The following is a 16046-nucleotide window of genomic DNA, read 5'->3' as shown; positions in this document are numbered from 1 at the left end:
GGATGTACAGCACGGGGTTGCTAAGTGGAGGAGCCCTGGGGGCTGAGAACAGGCTCAGAAATCGTGAGTTTCCGGTGAGTCCCTCGGAGTCCCGCCAGAGAATTAGGACTCGCCGAATCCTGTTACTTCTGGAAAATTCAGCTATATTACTTTATGGTTAGCCTTGTCGAAGGGCAGAGCTGCACCCTGTGGCCAGATTCTAGACCCTTCTATGAACAAAACAGGTGTTCCCTGGGGAAGGTGGAGATGCTTGGACATTCAGCGCCGGCACTGTATTTAACACGCCTCCTGTTCTTAACGTCTTCCTGAACTTGCGTTTCTGATTTATTTTTCTTGCAGATCTTTATCCCCATTTTACAAGGCCTGGCTCTCGCTGCCAAAGAGTGCTCCCTCGACAGTGACTACTTTAAATACCCCCTCATGGTAAAACTTGGCTCTTTTCCTTTAAGCCGTTCATTAGATGCTTTGCTTCCAGATTATTTTAACACACGCTTTTCTTTCAGGTCCATGATCAACCTTGTTTTCACATTTGAAGCACAAAAGCATTGGGTTGGCCGTGCAGTGTTTGGTGTGCAGAGAGCTTTAGCGCCCGGGACCAATTCCACCCATCTGAGCCCTAGACGGGAGTCAGGGGCGCAGCCCGTAAAGTGCGCTTCCCCATCCAGGGCAGCTTGTGAAAACGAGCACGTAACGATTGGAATGAAATTTTGTTATTAAACAAAAAAAAGCTGTTACAAACTCAAATAAGAAGGTAGAGCTGTACTAGGAAAAGTAGTCTAACTGTATGGAATGCCTTTCTTTTTTGTAATTTTTTAAAAAATTTTAATATTTTTTATTTATTTTTTGAGAGACAGAGACAGTGCAAGCAGGGGAGGGGCAGAGAGAGAGGGAGACATAGAGACACAGAGAGCTGTGAGCACAGAGCCTGATGCGGGGCTCGAACCTACAAACTGCAAGATCATGACCCGAGCTGAAGTCAGACACTCAACCAACTGAGCCAGCCAGGCGTCTCTCTTTCTTTTTTATAAGTTTATTTATTTATTTAGAGAGAGAGAGAGAGAGAGAGAGAGAAAGCGCAAGTGGGGGAGGGACAGAGAGCAAGGGAGAGAGAATCTCAAACAGGCTCTGCATTTCAGCGAGGACCCCTATTTGGGGCTTGAACTCACGAACTGAGTGGAAGTTGAATGCTTAACTGACTGAACAACCCAAGCGCCCGTAGTGGTGACTTTCTACGGAAAAATCTCAGTGTAGTTTCCTTGTTTGTTTTCCCTGTTCCTTTCAAGCTTCATGTGGGAGACAGATCTGCTTGTCTCTGGAAGGCTGTAAGGCTCTTCACAGCAAGCGCGAATCACGGACAGAACTCTCCCCCAGATGCCCATTGAGGGCCTTGACCGTTGTGAAAACACTAGAACCAGGTAGCAAAAAAAAGTGGGGGGAGCTTTCCTCTGAATTTGCTTCTTGGAAATTTTGGGGAGAAGACTACCCTAACGTCTGACTATTTTTCACTCTTGAAATGTGAAGGAAAAAATACGAGAATATGAAATGAGCAAACTCCGTGAATAAATACAACGTTGTGTGAGCTGAGGCCCCGGTTGAGTTGGTATTTTTGCTGCAGTCATTCCTTTTACTGCCTACAGACTTAATTCCATGCACCCGTTCCCTCAGTGCCCACCGAGGACCCATCCTGTGCCAGACGCCGGGGCTGGTCAGACCAGGCGCCCCTCTCTAGCTGCTCCTGACCTGCCGCACAGCTCAAGTCCGCAGCAGCACAGTCCGACAACCACACCGTGATAAGTGCTAACGCGGGGGTGTGCGTGAAGGGTGCATTTATCTGTTTTAATGTATCCGTTTTAGTATGTGTGCTTTAATCAAAACTGAGCTGAAAGTCTAAGACGGTGCTGGGAAATTAGAAGGTGAAACGGGAATTCTTACTTTTAAAAATAACTTTGAATGGATATATGTCAAGGCTATTCAAGTTTCCAATAAAATTCTGTTCACCCGTATGCACGCTTCTGCCTGGGCCAGATAAAAAGAAGTGAGAGCATCCGATTGTTTGAGTTCAGTGATGAAATGAGCGCACATTGTCACCGCATTATGTAAATGTTCCTTCATGGAACTGTGGCCTTTTCTGTTGCGGACTGGACTGGCTGGATGTTTCTGCAAGGAGCGTTCGGTGTCAGATAGCAACAAAACGTTCTGCTTGGTCAAAAGACAAAGGCCTCCATTATGACAGACAACAGTTTGATCTTACATCACTGTTGCTGCTTGGACGGCCATGCGAGTGCCGTGCAAGGAAGGACAGCGGGGGCAGGAAGAGGAAGAGCGCTGGCGCCGGAATCAGAAACAGTCGTGGTTGTTCTCCGGCTCAGTGCCTTCCAGCGCAGCGTCCCCGATACACCTGGGGGTCTCCGGAAACCGCCCGGCTCCCGGCTCCCCCCGCCTTCTGCCCCGTCCCCGGCGTGGTGAGGGAGGGGCCTGGCGTTGGGCTTTTCCAGCTTCCCAGGTGATCCCCCCCCCCCCGCCCCCAGAGCACTCTCCGGGAACCCCTGCGCTAGGCACTGGGAGCTCTTCCTTCTTGGTGGCACCTGGCGGCATGTCCATGCCTCAGCGCATCGACTCAGAAGCTTCCGCTGGCTGGCTTAGCCACTCGTGTAGCTCTGTTCAAATCACAGAAGACTCAGCTCACTGTTAAAATGGAGTTTGAGGGCCACTTGGGTGGCTCAGTTGGTTAAGTGTCTGACTTCATATCAGGTCATGATCTTGTGGTTCGTGAGTTCAAGCCCCATGTCCAGCTCTGTGCTCAGAGCCTAGAGCCTGCTTCAGAGTCTGTGTCTCCCTCTCTGCCCCTTCCTCGCTCATGCTCTATCTCTCCTTCCCTCCCTCCCTCCCTCTCTCTCTCTTTCCCTCTCTCAAATATAAATATTTAACAGAAACTTTTTTAAAAGATAAAATAGCATTTGATTGGAATACCATGGCCGTGTTAAACTGTGTTTGTGCCCCTAAAAACAATTTTTCCTGCTTCTCTAATGTGAGAGTGATTGGAACTCTGAAGGAAAGTGTCGGAATTCTCAACAATACCAGAGGTCTTGAAACCATGTAATACTTTTAAATATGTTCTGAATTTGGTTGCTTACTAGACTGTAATTAGTTACGGGGCTATTTAGCACTGGAAAGACTAGCCATCTCAACTTTATGAAGCGTATCATTTTTGACGTGGAAAGATGTTAAGTGAAAACATTTTTTTGTAAAAGTACACGCTTTTATCTCAGTGTGTACATGCTTGGAAACACCTGGCAGGCAAATAGCTGAGATGTCAGTAGAGGTTATCTCTCTGGGTAAAGCTTATGAGTGATTCTTAGTTTTGTTTTATATTTCTGTTTTATCTGAAGTCTTTACAATGAGCAGGAATTAGCTGCTCCGTCAGAAAGGCAGTGAAGCTGTTAGTGTTTTGGAAGGAATGCCTATAAATTTAGAGCAGCATCCAAGCCGTTCCTCGATACTACACGTGGCAGTCAGTTTAAGGTCAAATACACTTCAACGACTCTTTCTGATCTCATTTCCAGGCTTTAGGTGAGCTCTGTGAAACCAAGTTCGGGAAGACACACCCGGTATGCAATTTGGTGAGTGCCTTCCTGACGGACTTTCATATGTTCAGCTGCCGTGTAACTCGGAAGATACCGTTTGAGCAACATTATCTGAAAGACATTGCTTAGAGGGCCTTTAGATGAGGCGCAGGTTACACGTCCGGGGGGTGGCTCACGGCGGCTCAGTTAACGCTGTGCGTTACCCTGCGATGACGTCATTTGTCATCTTTTGTGGTTTTCATGGAAGTACTGTGCATCTAGGAAAGCAGGTCCTCTGGAAAGCTTGCCTTGTCCTTTGACAGTGGAAGAGTCGTTCATTAGAACTCTTACCAACGAGCTTCTTGAAATGTAGAAGTTCAAAGACTGTCTTGTGAAAACGTAAAGGGGCCGGAGGCTTCTCCTCCGCCGCCGGAGATGAGAAAACACCAGCAGGGATCCTGGCGCGTTTGTGAGCTTTGGGTTTTTTGTGTGTTAGCTGCAGCCATCGCGCTGGGGGCCGCGGACCCGCCGAGCAGGCTGCCTGGGGGAGAGCTCTGTGTGTGGCAGCTCCCCTCCCTTGCCCACTCAGCAGCTGGATTCGCCTCTTCTGGTTTTTCTGGTGTTTTGCACAGGTCGCTTCGTTGCCGCTGTGGTTGCCTAAATCCTTGAGCCCGGGCTCGGGGCGGGAGCTGCAGAGACTCTCTTACTTGGGGGCTTTCTTCAGCTTCTCGGTCTTTGCAGAAGACGATGTGAGTATGGTGGCCATGTGCACTCGGCCGCTCTTCCGTTCAGATCCAGCCTAAATGTACACTGTTTCTGGGTTGAACTGTGTCCTTCTCTTTCTAGGCTAAAGTGGTTGAGAAGTATTTCTCGGGACCTGCCATCACCCTGGAGAACACCCGCGTGGTCAGCCAGTCGCTGCAGCACTACTTGGAGCTGGGAAGGGTAGGTGTCCGGACACGGCGTTCAGGGCGAGCGAGAGAGGCGTTGTGTGCAAGTGACCTGTGCCGAATGCGAGCCGTCGCCACGGCACTGCGTGGCTTCACGGGGGGACTGGCCCTGAGGTTAGTGGCCGTGCTCTCTGTCCGGCTCGCTCTCGGGCCTTTAAAATACGGGACTGAGCGAGCGCTGTTCGTTTGCATATACTCCTCGATGACCTGAGTACAGGGTGGGTCCCGAGTGTAGATTAGTGAGTCTTCAGTTCTGAAACTTTCAGCAGCAAAATTCTAGGCTAATGATAGCAGAGTGAAGGTAATTTTTATCTTATTCCGACAAGGAAGTAGCGAAGGCTGTTTTACTAAAACTGTAACCCCTTATTTCCTCCACTCCATAATCCACTTCCCCCCGAGTTGTCTTGACGCACTCGAATTTGGACATTTCTGTTCCTCTGGGAGTCCGCTTCTCCGAACACGAGTGGAAGGAGTGGAGGAGGGGAAGGCAGGAGAATCCTCGCTGTTCTCGCCGTCAAAAGGAGCACGTGTTTGAAGTCAAGTTTTAATTTTTCTCTTCCTTTTAAAAATAACTTCCAGCAAGAGCTCTTCAAGATTCTGCATAGCATTTTGTTAAATGGCGAAACGCGCGAGGCGGCTCTCGGCTACATGGCGGCTGTGGTCAACGCCAACATGAAGAAGGCCCAGATGCAGGTAGGACTCCGAAGGCCTCCTTCCGCTTCCCGGTTGCGTTCACTCTCCTGCCTTGAATTTACTCGGGAGCAGTAGCAGGCCCTGTTCTAGAAAATGGGGACACCGTGTTGCACAAGACAGAGCGCTCCCTGCCTCTGTGGGGTTACGTTCCCAGGCCAGAGGGGTCGACGCAAACCTCGTATCTCGGGCGGCCCTGGGACCGGTGAAGCCAGGAGCACCGAGAGCACCGTGGCCGCCCCGGGAGGGAGGCGTGAGGAAGGCATGGGAGTGATTTCTGATCAGTGGAGGGGAAGACCCCTCCGCGGAGGTGATGTGTGAGCAGAGGCCTGACTCGTGGGACAGTTACCCGTTACGAGGCTGGGGGTAGAGGTTAACCCTCACCCACACCTGGTGAGGCAGCAAAGGTGGAATGAACCGGCGTCGGAACAAGCCGCACGTGCAGACGGCGGCGATGGGAGGACAGTGCGCAGGAAGGAGGGTGGCGGGCCACGGGCTGGCGGGATGGCAGGGGCTGCATCAGGCCGGGGCGGGCGTGGTGAGACCGTGACGGGGAACCGCCTCGCGAGCTGCGGGAGGAGGGCCAGAGCGGACCCGAGGCAGCCAGTTACGAGGGTGTGAGTGTACCAGAGCTGGTGAGGAGGTGGTGGCCTGGACCACATGCGAAGGTAGAGACGCTGAGAGGGCGTCCTTCCTACGTTATTTGTAAGTAATGGATGAAAGATGTGACCTTCCTGCTCAGAAGAAGAAAACAGGTTTATTTAAAAAAAATTTATGTTTATTTATTATTGAGACAGACAGAAACAGAGCATGAGTAGGGGAGGGGCAGAAAGAGAGGGAGACACAGAATCGGAAGCAGACTCCAGGCTCTGAGCTGCCAGCACAGAGTCGAACGCAGGACTCAAACCCATGACCGTGAGATCATGAACTGAGTCGAAGTCGGACACTTAACCGACTGAGCCCCCCAGGCGCCCCTGAAAACAGGTTCAGAGAACTAGACTGCCTGGGTTCCCGGCTGTAGCCCCACCATTTACTAAGCCGACGGTAGGACCTTACGCAGTTCTTTCTCTGTGCCTCAGTTTCCTAAGTGCTACGTGGGGGTAATAATGGCACCTAACTGTGGAGCTGTTAGAACAGTGCCTGGTGCACCGCGGACACTCGTCGGATGTTACCCACCAGGAGTATAATTGTTCCCTTATTAACACAGGACTTTGCTGCTGATGTTGACCAGAGAAACTATTAGCCAAATGAGAATGAGCGAAACGAGGGTTTTGATGCTCTTGGGGGGAAATAAAGAAGAGAAAGGAAGCAACATTTATTGTGTTTCTACTTAGTTCATTTTGAGGTCCTTGGACAAGTCCCTTAAATTCTGTGAGCCTTCGGTCCCTCCTCTGTAAAACGCAAATGACGGCGGCACTGACGTCCAAGGGCCGTCCTGAAGGTTCAGTGAAAGAATGCACAAAATGCCTCACATAAGATTAATACCCCAGAGAGCACCTGCCAGCAGAATGACAGTGGTGACATTTGTCCTCTCATCGGCTTCAGGATGAGCGTCTGGTCTCCTTAATACAGTTGTGCCCAAATTTCCATGTAAATCATTGTTTTAAGTCATTTTTTTCATGTTTCACAGACAGATGATAGATTGGTATCTACGGATGGGTTCATGCTGAATTTCCTTTGGGTGCTGCAGCAGCTAAGTACCAAGATCAAGCTGGAGACGGTGGACGCCGCGTACATCTTCCACCCGAGGTGTCGGATCGCCCTCCCGAGCGACGAGACGAGAGTGAACGCCACGATGGAGGACGTGAGCGACTGGCTGGCCGAGCTTTGTGAGTGACGCGCCGCCGGGCGACGCTGGAGCGCCACCTTTTATTTGAAACATTGTTTCCAACTTATTTTATTTGGCGGCTAGCGATTCCTCACAAACTGTAATTTTCTCCCCAGAAGGTGAACTTACGAGGCTGAGATACACAGTAAAAGTGAATGCAGTTAGGAGGTTCTTATTTGATTAGCCAAACAGAAACCCAGGGCCACTGGAGGGAAATGTGCTAAGACAACAAAAGGAGAAATATAATGCAAATGGTAGTGCAGACTTAACTACTCTGTGGATTTCGCAGATACCAAAATCTTGCAATTAAAGTTCTCATGAAATATTCATAGATCTGGACGAATTGATGGTTTAAAAATGGGAATATCTTCAAGGTGCTCTGATTATCGATCTTCCTCTTTTCCTTGTTGTAAAGCATGTTAACGCCAGGCACTGGGACCCTCTGGCATTTATTTTTTATATATTATAAAATCATTCATGGAATAGGAGAGGGAGTCCGTGCCCACCTGGCAGCATCACAATCAGGTGTGTGTACATGTTCCAGAAAAACATTGTTTCTTTAGTTTATTTATTTAATTTTGAGAGAGAGAGAAAGAGGGGCAGAGAGAGAGAGAGAGAGAGGGAATCCCAAGCACGCTCTGCACTGTCAGCACGGAGCCCGATTCAGGGCTTGAACTCATGAACCATGAGATCATAATCCGAGCTAAAGTCAGACGTTTAACCAACCGAGCCCCCCAAGTGCCCCTCCAGAAAAAACATTTAAGCTACAATAAGAACTAAGTATATGATGAACAATGAAGTTAGTATTTTTTTAATTATTTAAAAAAAATGTTTTTAATGTTTATTTTTGAGAGCAAGAGACAGGAAGTGAGTGGGGGAAGGGCAGAGAGAAAGGGAGACATAGAATCTGAAGCAGGCGCCAGGCTCTGAGCTAGCCGTCAGCACAGAGTCTGACACAGGGCTTGAACCCATGAACCATGAGATCATGACTTGAGTTGAAGTCGTACACTTGACCAGCTGAGCTACCCAGGCTCCCTACAAAGTTAGTATTTGATTAGTGTCATTTGAATAAGTAGCTACTGGTATAGCCTTGGACTCATATTATGGACGAGTACGTTCCAGAAGAATCAAAGGGTTAAACATGTAAAAGTATGTATATGATAAAACATGAGAAAAACCAAACAGGATTTGACCCAGCCATGAAGGAAAAACATTTATAACGATTTAAGAAATGAAGCATATCGTCGGAGACAGTATGTATATGCTATATTCACGTATGTGTATGTACTTACGCATCTTAATATGTAAATATACCTTTTCTGGAGTAAGACTAATGAATATCCAAAATTTTTAAATGGGACAAAATAGGTGTCACACGTTTGATAAAATCATGCCTTACAAAATATAAAACTGTTAGAAATGTATAAGGCCCAAACTAAATTCTACCAAGACACAGTTTTCTTTTGTTTGGGAAAAAAAATGTAAGCAGTATATATCCTAAGAAATAAAATATGCTTTTTGGAAAAGATATACATACTTCTAGGAATTAGAAACAGATGGAAAGAAATTCAGGTTACTGTTATATATCTATAAACTATCCAAAAACAGAGTGGTAAGATAGAATGGAAGTTTGTGAAGAAATAGATGGCATTAATCAGTTTCTTTAGCGAATTCTGATTTATGTAAAAAATGGGAACACTGTCATTCTCAGTAATGCTACATTTTAGAATATGCTCCCAGTGCTGGGGGTGCGGTGACGTAGTACGTTTTTGTACGCAGCTCTTCCAAGCACTATTTATAATCGAGAAAAAAACGAGAAATGACAAACGCGCCCACCGTGGGGAAATGGCTGTGGAATCCGTAGCGTATTAACATAGTCTAATAGGATTTTGAGATTTAAGGTGACGTTTTGTGACCTGTGGTGAACAATAGAAATGCTCGTATAAAGTACATCAGGAAGACACAGAACCAAAGCTTGCCATCCATGCACAGCTGCGCAGACATTTAAGCAGAAGAGGCAGAACACCTCCTCACTGAACGGAGCGCACGGGAATTCTGTTCCTCTTAGAACTGGTCTATGTTTTTACAAAAGCATCCGTAAACTTCTTGACAATTCACGTGTAATTTTGTCTCGACTGTGCCTGTTCTCTGATCTAGCCTTGTGGTAGATTTTATTCAGGGAGTTCTCTTGTTTTTCCTAGATGGAGATCAGCCTCCGTTTTCGGAGCCCAAGTTCCCTACAGAGTGCTTTTTCCTGACCCTGCACGCCCACCACCTCTCTGTTCTGCCAAGTTGCCGTCGCTACATCCGCAGGCTCCGGGCCATCCGGGAGCTCAACAGGTATGTGCGTGAATCCGGGTGCGGGGACTGCGTGAGCGGCCGCTGCTGTCACAAAGCCGGCGGCTCCACCGTGACCGGCAGTTGGCACACGCGTTACAGCGCGCCGCCGGCCTCTGCGCCCGCGTCCGCGCGCCCCGCTCGGCCGGAGGTCTCTGTGGGAGCTGACCCAGACCTTGGCCTCTGAGAGCTCTCAACCCGTGGTGCGGGGTGACTAGACTTCCTTTAACACTTTCCATTGGGCACGGTATGGGCCAGGAGGTACTTTCAAGGATCTCCCGATTCCAGACATACTTCCTTCTTCCCTGGACTCTGAAACAGGAAGTCTGGTTCCCCTTGATAAACAAGATCATTGACTCCGACCTACACGTGATTCTCTCTTTTGCATGTTGTCCGGTGGCATTAAGAATTCAGAATGGCTGGAGAGCAGCCTGTTTCCAGTTCAGTAGCTCCGTTGTTGAGTTTCTTAATCTAAGTGTTTCTCCCCGTGTACCAGCATCTCCAAATAAATCACAGGAACAAGAAGCAAAGATACTTATTTATTTATTATGTTTATTTATTATTGAGAGGTAGAGCACAACTGGGGGAGGGACAGAGAAGAGAAGGAGACGCAGAATCCGAAGCAGGCTCCAGGCTCTGAGCTGTCTGCACAGAGCCCAACGTGGGGCTCGAACTCACAAACCGTGAGATCATGACCTGAGCCGAAGTTGGACGCTCAACCCACTGAGCCCCCCGGGCGCCACAGCTAAAATATTTTTCGGTGGCTCCTCTGGAGTGATGGCGGTGTGGCCACTTCATCTGGGCCAAGACCTGTGCACACATCTGGCTGCGAGAACAAGGATGTCCTGTCTGTGCCTGCAGCTGTCGGTCCCTCTGGCTCCGCCCGCGGATCCCGTGTGAACGCTGACGAGCACGCCATGGGCGCTTCCAGATTTTCCTTCTGCGCGTGCTCGTGGTTTGTAAAGGACGATAGTTTCCTTTCTTTTACCTTTTTTCCTTTCGCCTTCATGTACTGGCCACAGTTTCCGGTGCGGCCTTGCTCGGAGACCACCTTCTCTGTATAGCCTCAGTACCAGAGTAAGAAAACTCCCCATTATTTTTAGTATTTTAATAGCTTTTAGTCCTAACAGAGGTTGCATTTTCTTAAATGCTTTTTCCATAGTGGTTAAAGAGATCAGATTTTTTTCCCCCTAAACCTATATTCTGTTAATGTGGTTGAATTACATCAACTGGTTTTCTGATACTAAACCAGACTTCCATTCCTGGAGCAAACTCAGCTTTTATTTCTCATTGATAATGCTCTTATGCCTCATATTCCATTTGCTAATATTCTGTTGAGGATTTTTTTTTTTGAGTCTGTGTTCAAAAGAGAGACTGACCTGTAATTTGTTAAGTCTTTCTCAGAGTTTGGTATCCATGTGTTATGCTTGCCATATAAAATGAGTTGGGAAATAGTCTCTTTTTATATCCCCAAGAAGCGTTTATTGTATAACAGGTATGTTATTTTTTTTCTGGAATGCTTGGAAACATTCATTGATGAAGCTGTCTGGGGGTTTCTTTGTGGGAAGGTTTTTAATTATGTGCTTTATTCAGTTAACAGATACAGAACTATTTAGGTTTTTAGTTCATCTTGTGTTAAAATTTCTATGATATCTCAAGTTTCAAAATCTCTAGGCCTAAAGTTGCTCATAATATTTTCTTTCTATCGTTTTAATGTCTGCAGCACCTTCATTATTTCCTTCTACTCTCTTTCAGTTTAACTTGCTTTCTTGTTGATATTTTTATTGCCCCTTGAGGTTGGTACTGAAATCATTCATTTTCAGCCCTTTCTTCTGTGCATTTAAGGTGTTTCATTTCCCACAAAGTGCAGTTTTGGCTGCATCCCTCATGTTTGGCATGTCGTATTTTACTGTTCAGTTCAAAATAGTTTCTAATTGTTATTGTTTCTTTTTTGACTGGGGATTATTGAAAATACATATTGTTGAAATTCCGGTTCTCAGTGGATTTGTCTATTTATCTTTAGCTAAATTTCATCATGGTCAAGAGGACATGTTCTGGTTTGTGTCCTTTGAACTTTCTTTGAAATTTGCTTTCTGGCCTCACATTTACGAGTAAACGTTCCATTTAGGCGTGAAAGGAATGTGCTTTCTGTGTTGCATAGCGCACAGCTTTGTATTTGTCCGTTAGGTCAGGTTTGGTCATCTATCAGCCACATTTTTCTCATATTTGCTGATTTTATCAGCTTCTCCTGAGAGAGGCACATAAAAATTTCAACTGTGATTTTGTGAATTTGCTTCTTCATCTTGGAATCCTGGGATCCCGTCCCTCCACCGACTTTGGATGATCCACTTCAGTGGTACCAGCTCCCAGGGATGGTCAGAGATGTCAGTGTCCCCTCACCTGTGTGCTCTCCAGTGATGTGATAGGAGAGATGTTTTCTAGGGGCTGGGGGGGAGCAAGAGGGCACGTATTGGGGGGAGCCATTGTCTGAGCTGGTCACACACGGTGTATCTATATTAATCTACATTAATTGCCTCAGCTGCTTCTTTTTTTTTTTTGGAGAGGGAGAGAGAGGCTCCCAAGCAGGCTGTGAACTATCAGCCCAGAGCCCAGTGCCCGGCTCGAACTCACAAATCGTGAGATGATGACCTGAGCCGAAATCAAGAGTTGGATGCTCAACCGACTGAGTCACCCAGGCGCCCCAATATTCTCAGCGTTTTTTTTTAATGTTTTATTTATTTATTTTTGAGAGAGAGAGAGAACATAGAATGTGAGTGGGGGAGGGGCCGAGAGTGAGGGAGACATAGAATCTCAAGCAGGCTCCAGGGGCTCGAACTCACGAACCACCAGATCATGACCTAAGCCCAAGTGGAACGCCTAACCGACTGAGCCACCCAGGGACCCCGGTATTCTCAGCTTCTCAAGCGTTAGATTCCTTCCTCTGAATTATGTCAGGGGGTGCCAGATAGTTCAGCTTCACTCAGCATAGGTCACCGCCAATTCCAACTTTGAGTCAGTTAGCTGGGCACACATTTAAAACCCATCCCAGCTACTTGGGACAGTCTTGACTCCAGGATGTCTGATCGTTGTAACCATGTTGACGAACTTAGTTCTAAGTAGAAGGATGTTAATTTGTTTCACTCTTGCTGATCAGGCGTCTACAGGATCCATTGCCCACGCACTCCCACGTTGTGTCACTGCAGATGTGGCAGATAGAATAATGATGTCCCAAGGATGTGGGAAATAAGAATTCCAAGTCCGTGGAAATCTACCGCAGTTTGCTTAAAAAAACAAATACGTTGACCACACGTTGTCATGACCACCCAGTTGGAAGCTGAACTAGGCTGTTGTGCACTTTTCCTCCTCGTTCCATGTGCCTGTCCAGTGTGGCTCCCTAGAGGTGGGCCGTCAGGCCCGTCTGCCCTCCCACAGTGCTCCTAAGCGTCTTCCAGGGTCATCTCGTCCTGCCAGTTGTGGCATAGACGGGCCGCACAGCAGCGTCAGTGCGCTAGCTGTCTATCAGATCGTTGCCATTTTTTGAGAGCCACATACGTACCAGGATTCTCTTCTGAACCTGACCAGCTGGGAAGCTGCTTCAGGGTTCATCCTGACAGTAAGACTTCTGTCACCGCTCAGGCAAAACTCCTCCATCCCCGTGCCTCCAGAAAACCTGTGTGGCCACCACTCCCCAGTGTCCACTTCTGTCCTCAATGAGGGTTCACCTCTTGATGGAGGCAAGGTCATGGGCAGAGTTGCTGGCACCAAGGGAGTCTGGGGAAAATGTAGTTTCAAAAATTTTGTCAGCCTTCAGTTTTCTACACATTGTCTTGATAGAAGGGGTTGGATAGCAGTAAGTGGGCCAGTCTTTAAAATACGCAGCCTGTGGTCTAACGGGCGGGCACCTAACGGAGGTGAAGGAGCAGGGCCACAAAGGTGAGCTTCAGAGCATTCCCAGCAGAGGGACCGATTGCAGAAGAAGAAAAGGGACTTGTCTTCTGAACTAGCCTTCCGTCTGGCGAGATTGAGTGGGCGTAGCAACCTTGAGTTTTCATGAAGGACTTCTTTTTCTCCCTCCCTGGAAAATAAGGGAACAATGTGTTTCTTACTATATTTCATTAAATCTAAAGTGCCATCCATGTTAAGACCTCGTTATTTTAGGAACCCATGAGAAAGAAAATTTCGGCCAGTTCATGATAAGATACACTCTGACTTATAGACGCTCAAATGGAGGGGGGGTGCATCGGAGCGCCAACGACATGGTCAGAATGAACAGATAAGACGGATGCGTGTGCCTTCTTGCCTGTGACTGTGAGTCTTTGGTTTCAGAACCGTGGAAGATTTAAAAAATAATGAAAGCCAATGGAAAGACTCCCCACTGGCAACGAGACACCGCGAAATGCTGAAACGCTGCAAAACTCAGCTTAAGGTTTGTAACGTTTACTCGAGTAACCACAGGTCAGCCCCGGAACGGGAGTTTTCCCGCCCGCAGGAGCGCCTTGACTGAGCCGGTCAGGGTCCTTTTCCCCTTCGTTATTCTCTTCCCCTGGAGATGAGACACGACACTTGCAAACTTGTTGATCTCTCGCTGTGCCTAATGCACCATTTAAATCTGGGCACGGAATCTGGACGTGCTCATGCCAGCGACAACTCGAATTCTTCCCGGTTTTAGCGCCTTCAGGGTAACATCACCGCTTCTCGCCCCGCGTCTGCAAGGCCCTCCGGTCTGCCGCCTCCGAGCCCCGGGACCCGAAACACACAGGCGCCAGTGTGTCCAGCCACGCACTTCCACGATGTTGCGCCAGGGGGGGCTGTGGTGGCGGGAAGCCGCCTTCCTCTGTCCCTCAGTCTCCATCTGCGTGGAAGGTGATCCACTGCACAGACCCTAGCAGTAGGCGGGAAGGCTTCTGCCGGAGGGTGCCGGGCAGAGGCCGTATGAGGGAGTGTAGACGGCAGACGTGCATTTTTCTTGTTTTTGTTCAAACTATAAAACAGTATCAGCCGGTTCCACCTACTGTTGATTAGTAGGCAGGTACGGGGACATTTTAACTTGGACTTCAGGTGCAAGTGAAGGTAGATTTGCTTTGTTTGCCAGCAGACCTGCTCGAGATGCAGTGAGGGGTCCTTCCCTGGCATCTCTAGGCGCCCGTGCACACGCCACAGACATGTTGTTAGGAACACGGAAACTGTGTACATCGATGTGCCAGTGTACGTGCGTGTGCACATGCATTTCCTTCTCACAGTCCTCCTCCCAGGCAGGTGTGGGACCCTCTGTAGACTGGCATTCCGCCCAGGGGCAGCTGGAACTCAGATGCAGATTTGCCTGGCTTCTTTCCACAAACCGTCTCTGCCACCTCCCTCCCTGGTCAACCTTGTCCCCCAGTCGAGCTATTTAAACATGACAGTAATACCTACCTTTTTGAGCCCCAGCTATGGGCTCCCACGGTTGGCATGGTGCACCTTTTGTTTTTCTCAGAACAAAGAAAGCCCTTGAGCCATGACCAGCTTACTGCAGCTAGTTAGAGATGGAGCCCACGAAGCCCCAGAACACTGACTTCCCGGGTCTCGGCCCGCTGCTGGCCGGTCAGCGCTGCACACACTTGCTCGGAACTAACGTGTGGGCCGGGGCGTGCCTCCTTCCGCAGAAACTGGTGCGGTGCAAGGCCTGTGCTGACGCTGGCTTACTTGACGAGAGCTTTCTGAGAAGATGTCTGAATTTTTACGGCCTTCTCATCCAGCTGCTGCTCCGTATCCTGGACCCTGCCTATCCCGAGTGAGTGCCCCCTTCCCGCCACCTCCTGCCTCCTCTCGTGCGGGCTGTGTTGTCCGTGTTGTTCTCTGGTCAGTAGCTAAAACCCAAGCCCTTAACCCGTTCTTTAATTTCTAGATTGTACTTTATGTAGACGACAGAATTAGTAATATTTTTGTGTATCCCGTAATTACAGCAAGAAGGGAATGTCTGCACCTATTATTTTAATTTTCACCTAGTACTTTTTACAGACTGGCTCAGGGTTGACGGAAAAGGAAATCCTAAAGTCAGAAACTAAAAACTGGAGATAACAGGCTCCCAGGCCCTTTAAGCAGTAGGGTCCAGGAAGAAACCCAGCCAGTTACTATTATTTTATCGTTACTACAAGATCTCCGGGTCTCGGAAGTGGGCGAGGTCGACCCAAGACCCTCTGCAGGAGTAGAAAATATTATTTAAATCATATATGTAGCTCTTTTGTCTCAAAATAGCTTGAGTTCCATAAAATGACCGAATATGACCCTTTTATTTCTTTCATATTTTATTACAATAACCTTAACAGAAAATCAGGGAAAGGAGACATTTCTCACACGTGCCCTAGCATGTCCACTGCCTTCATTCCGGGCTCGTTTCTGGTTCTGGTCTCTTGCCTTGTATCCTTTTCCTGTAGCTGCATCATCCAGAAGGAGGGCCTCCCCCCAACAAAGTACTTACCCGTAACGGTTGTGTGATGTTCCTTATGGTTTCCGGTGCCACGTTTTTGTTTCCTAACTTGTGCTTTTTGCTCTCTTTGACAGCATAACACTGCCTTTAAATTCAGATGTCCCCAAGGTTTTTGCAGCATTGCCTGAGTTTTATGTAGAAGATGTTGCTGAATTTTTATTTTTTATTGTACAGTAAGTGCCTTTGACATACCCCATGGCTCTGACACGTTT

General features: G+C 48.0%; 1 protein-coding gene across 5 annotated transcripts in view; it reads left to right on the top strand.

Moving 5' to 3' along the window:
• Positions 1–16046, top strand: part of UBE4B (ubiquitination factor E4B) — a 108740-nt gene that overhangs the window by 69603 nt on the left and 23091 nt on the right. For all 5 annotated transcript variants that reach the window (XM_029950020.1, XM_029950017.1, XM_029950016.1 and 2 more), the window contains 10 exons: positions 340–423; positions 3564–3620; positions 4196–4312; positions 4410–4508; positions 5093–5206; positions 6834–7032; positions 9233–9371; positions 13695–13794; positions 15011–15138; positions 15909–16007. In XM_029950020.1, coding sequence (XP_029805880.1) covers positions 340–423; positions 3564–3620; positions 4196–4312; positions 4410–4508; positions 5093–5206; positions 6834–7032; positions 9233–9371; positions 13695–13794; positions 15011–15138; positions 15909–16007 — 1136 coding nt within the window. The remainder of the gene's footprint in view (positions 1–339; positions 424–3563; positions 3621–4195; positions 4313–4409; positions 4509–5092; positions 5207–6833; positions 7033–9232; positions 9372–13694; positions 13795–15010; positions 15139–15908; positions 16008–16046) is intronic.

Source organism: Suricata suricatta, chromosome 8 (assembly GCF_006229205.1).
Source record: "Suricata suricatta isolate VVHF042 chromosome 8, meerkat_22Aug2017_6uvM2_HiC, whole genome shotgun sequence".
NCBI lineage: Eukaryota > Metazoa > Chordata > Mammalia > Carnivora > Herpestidae > Suricata > Suricata suricatta.
This window is presented reverse-complemented; position numbering and strand designations above follow the sequence as displayed.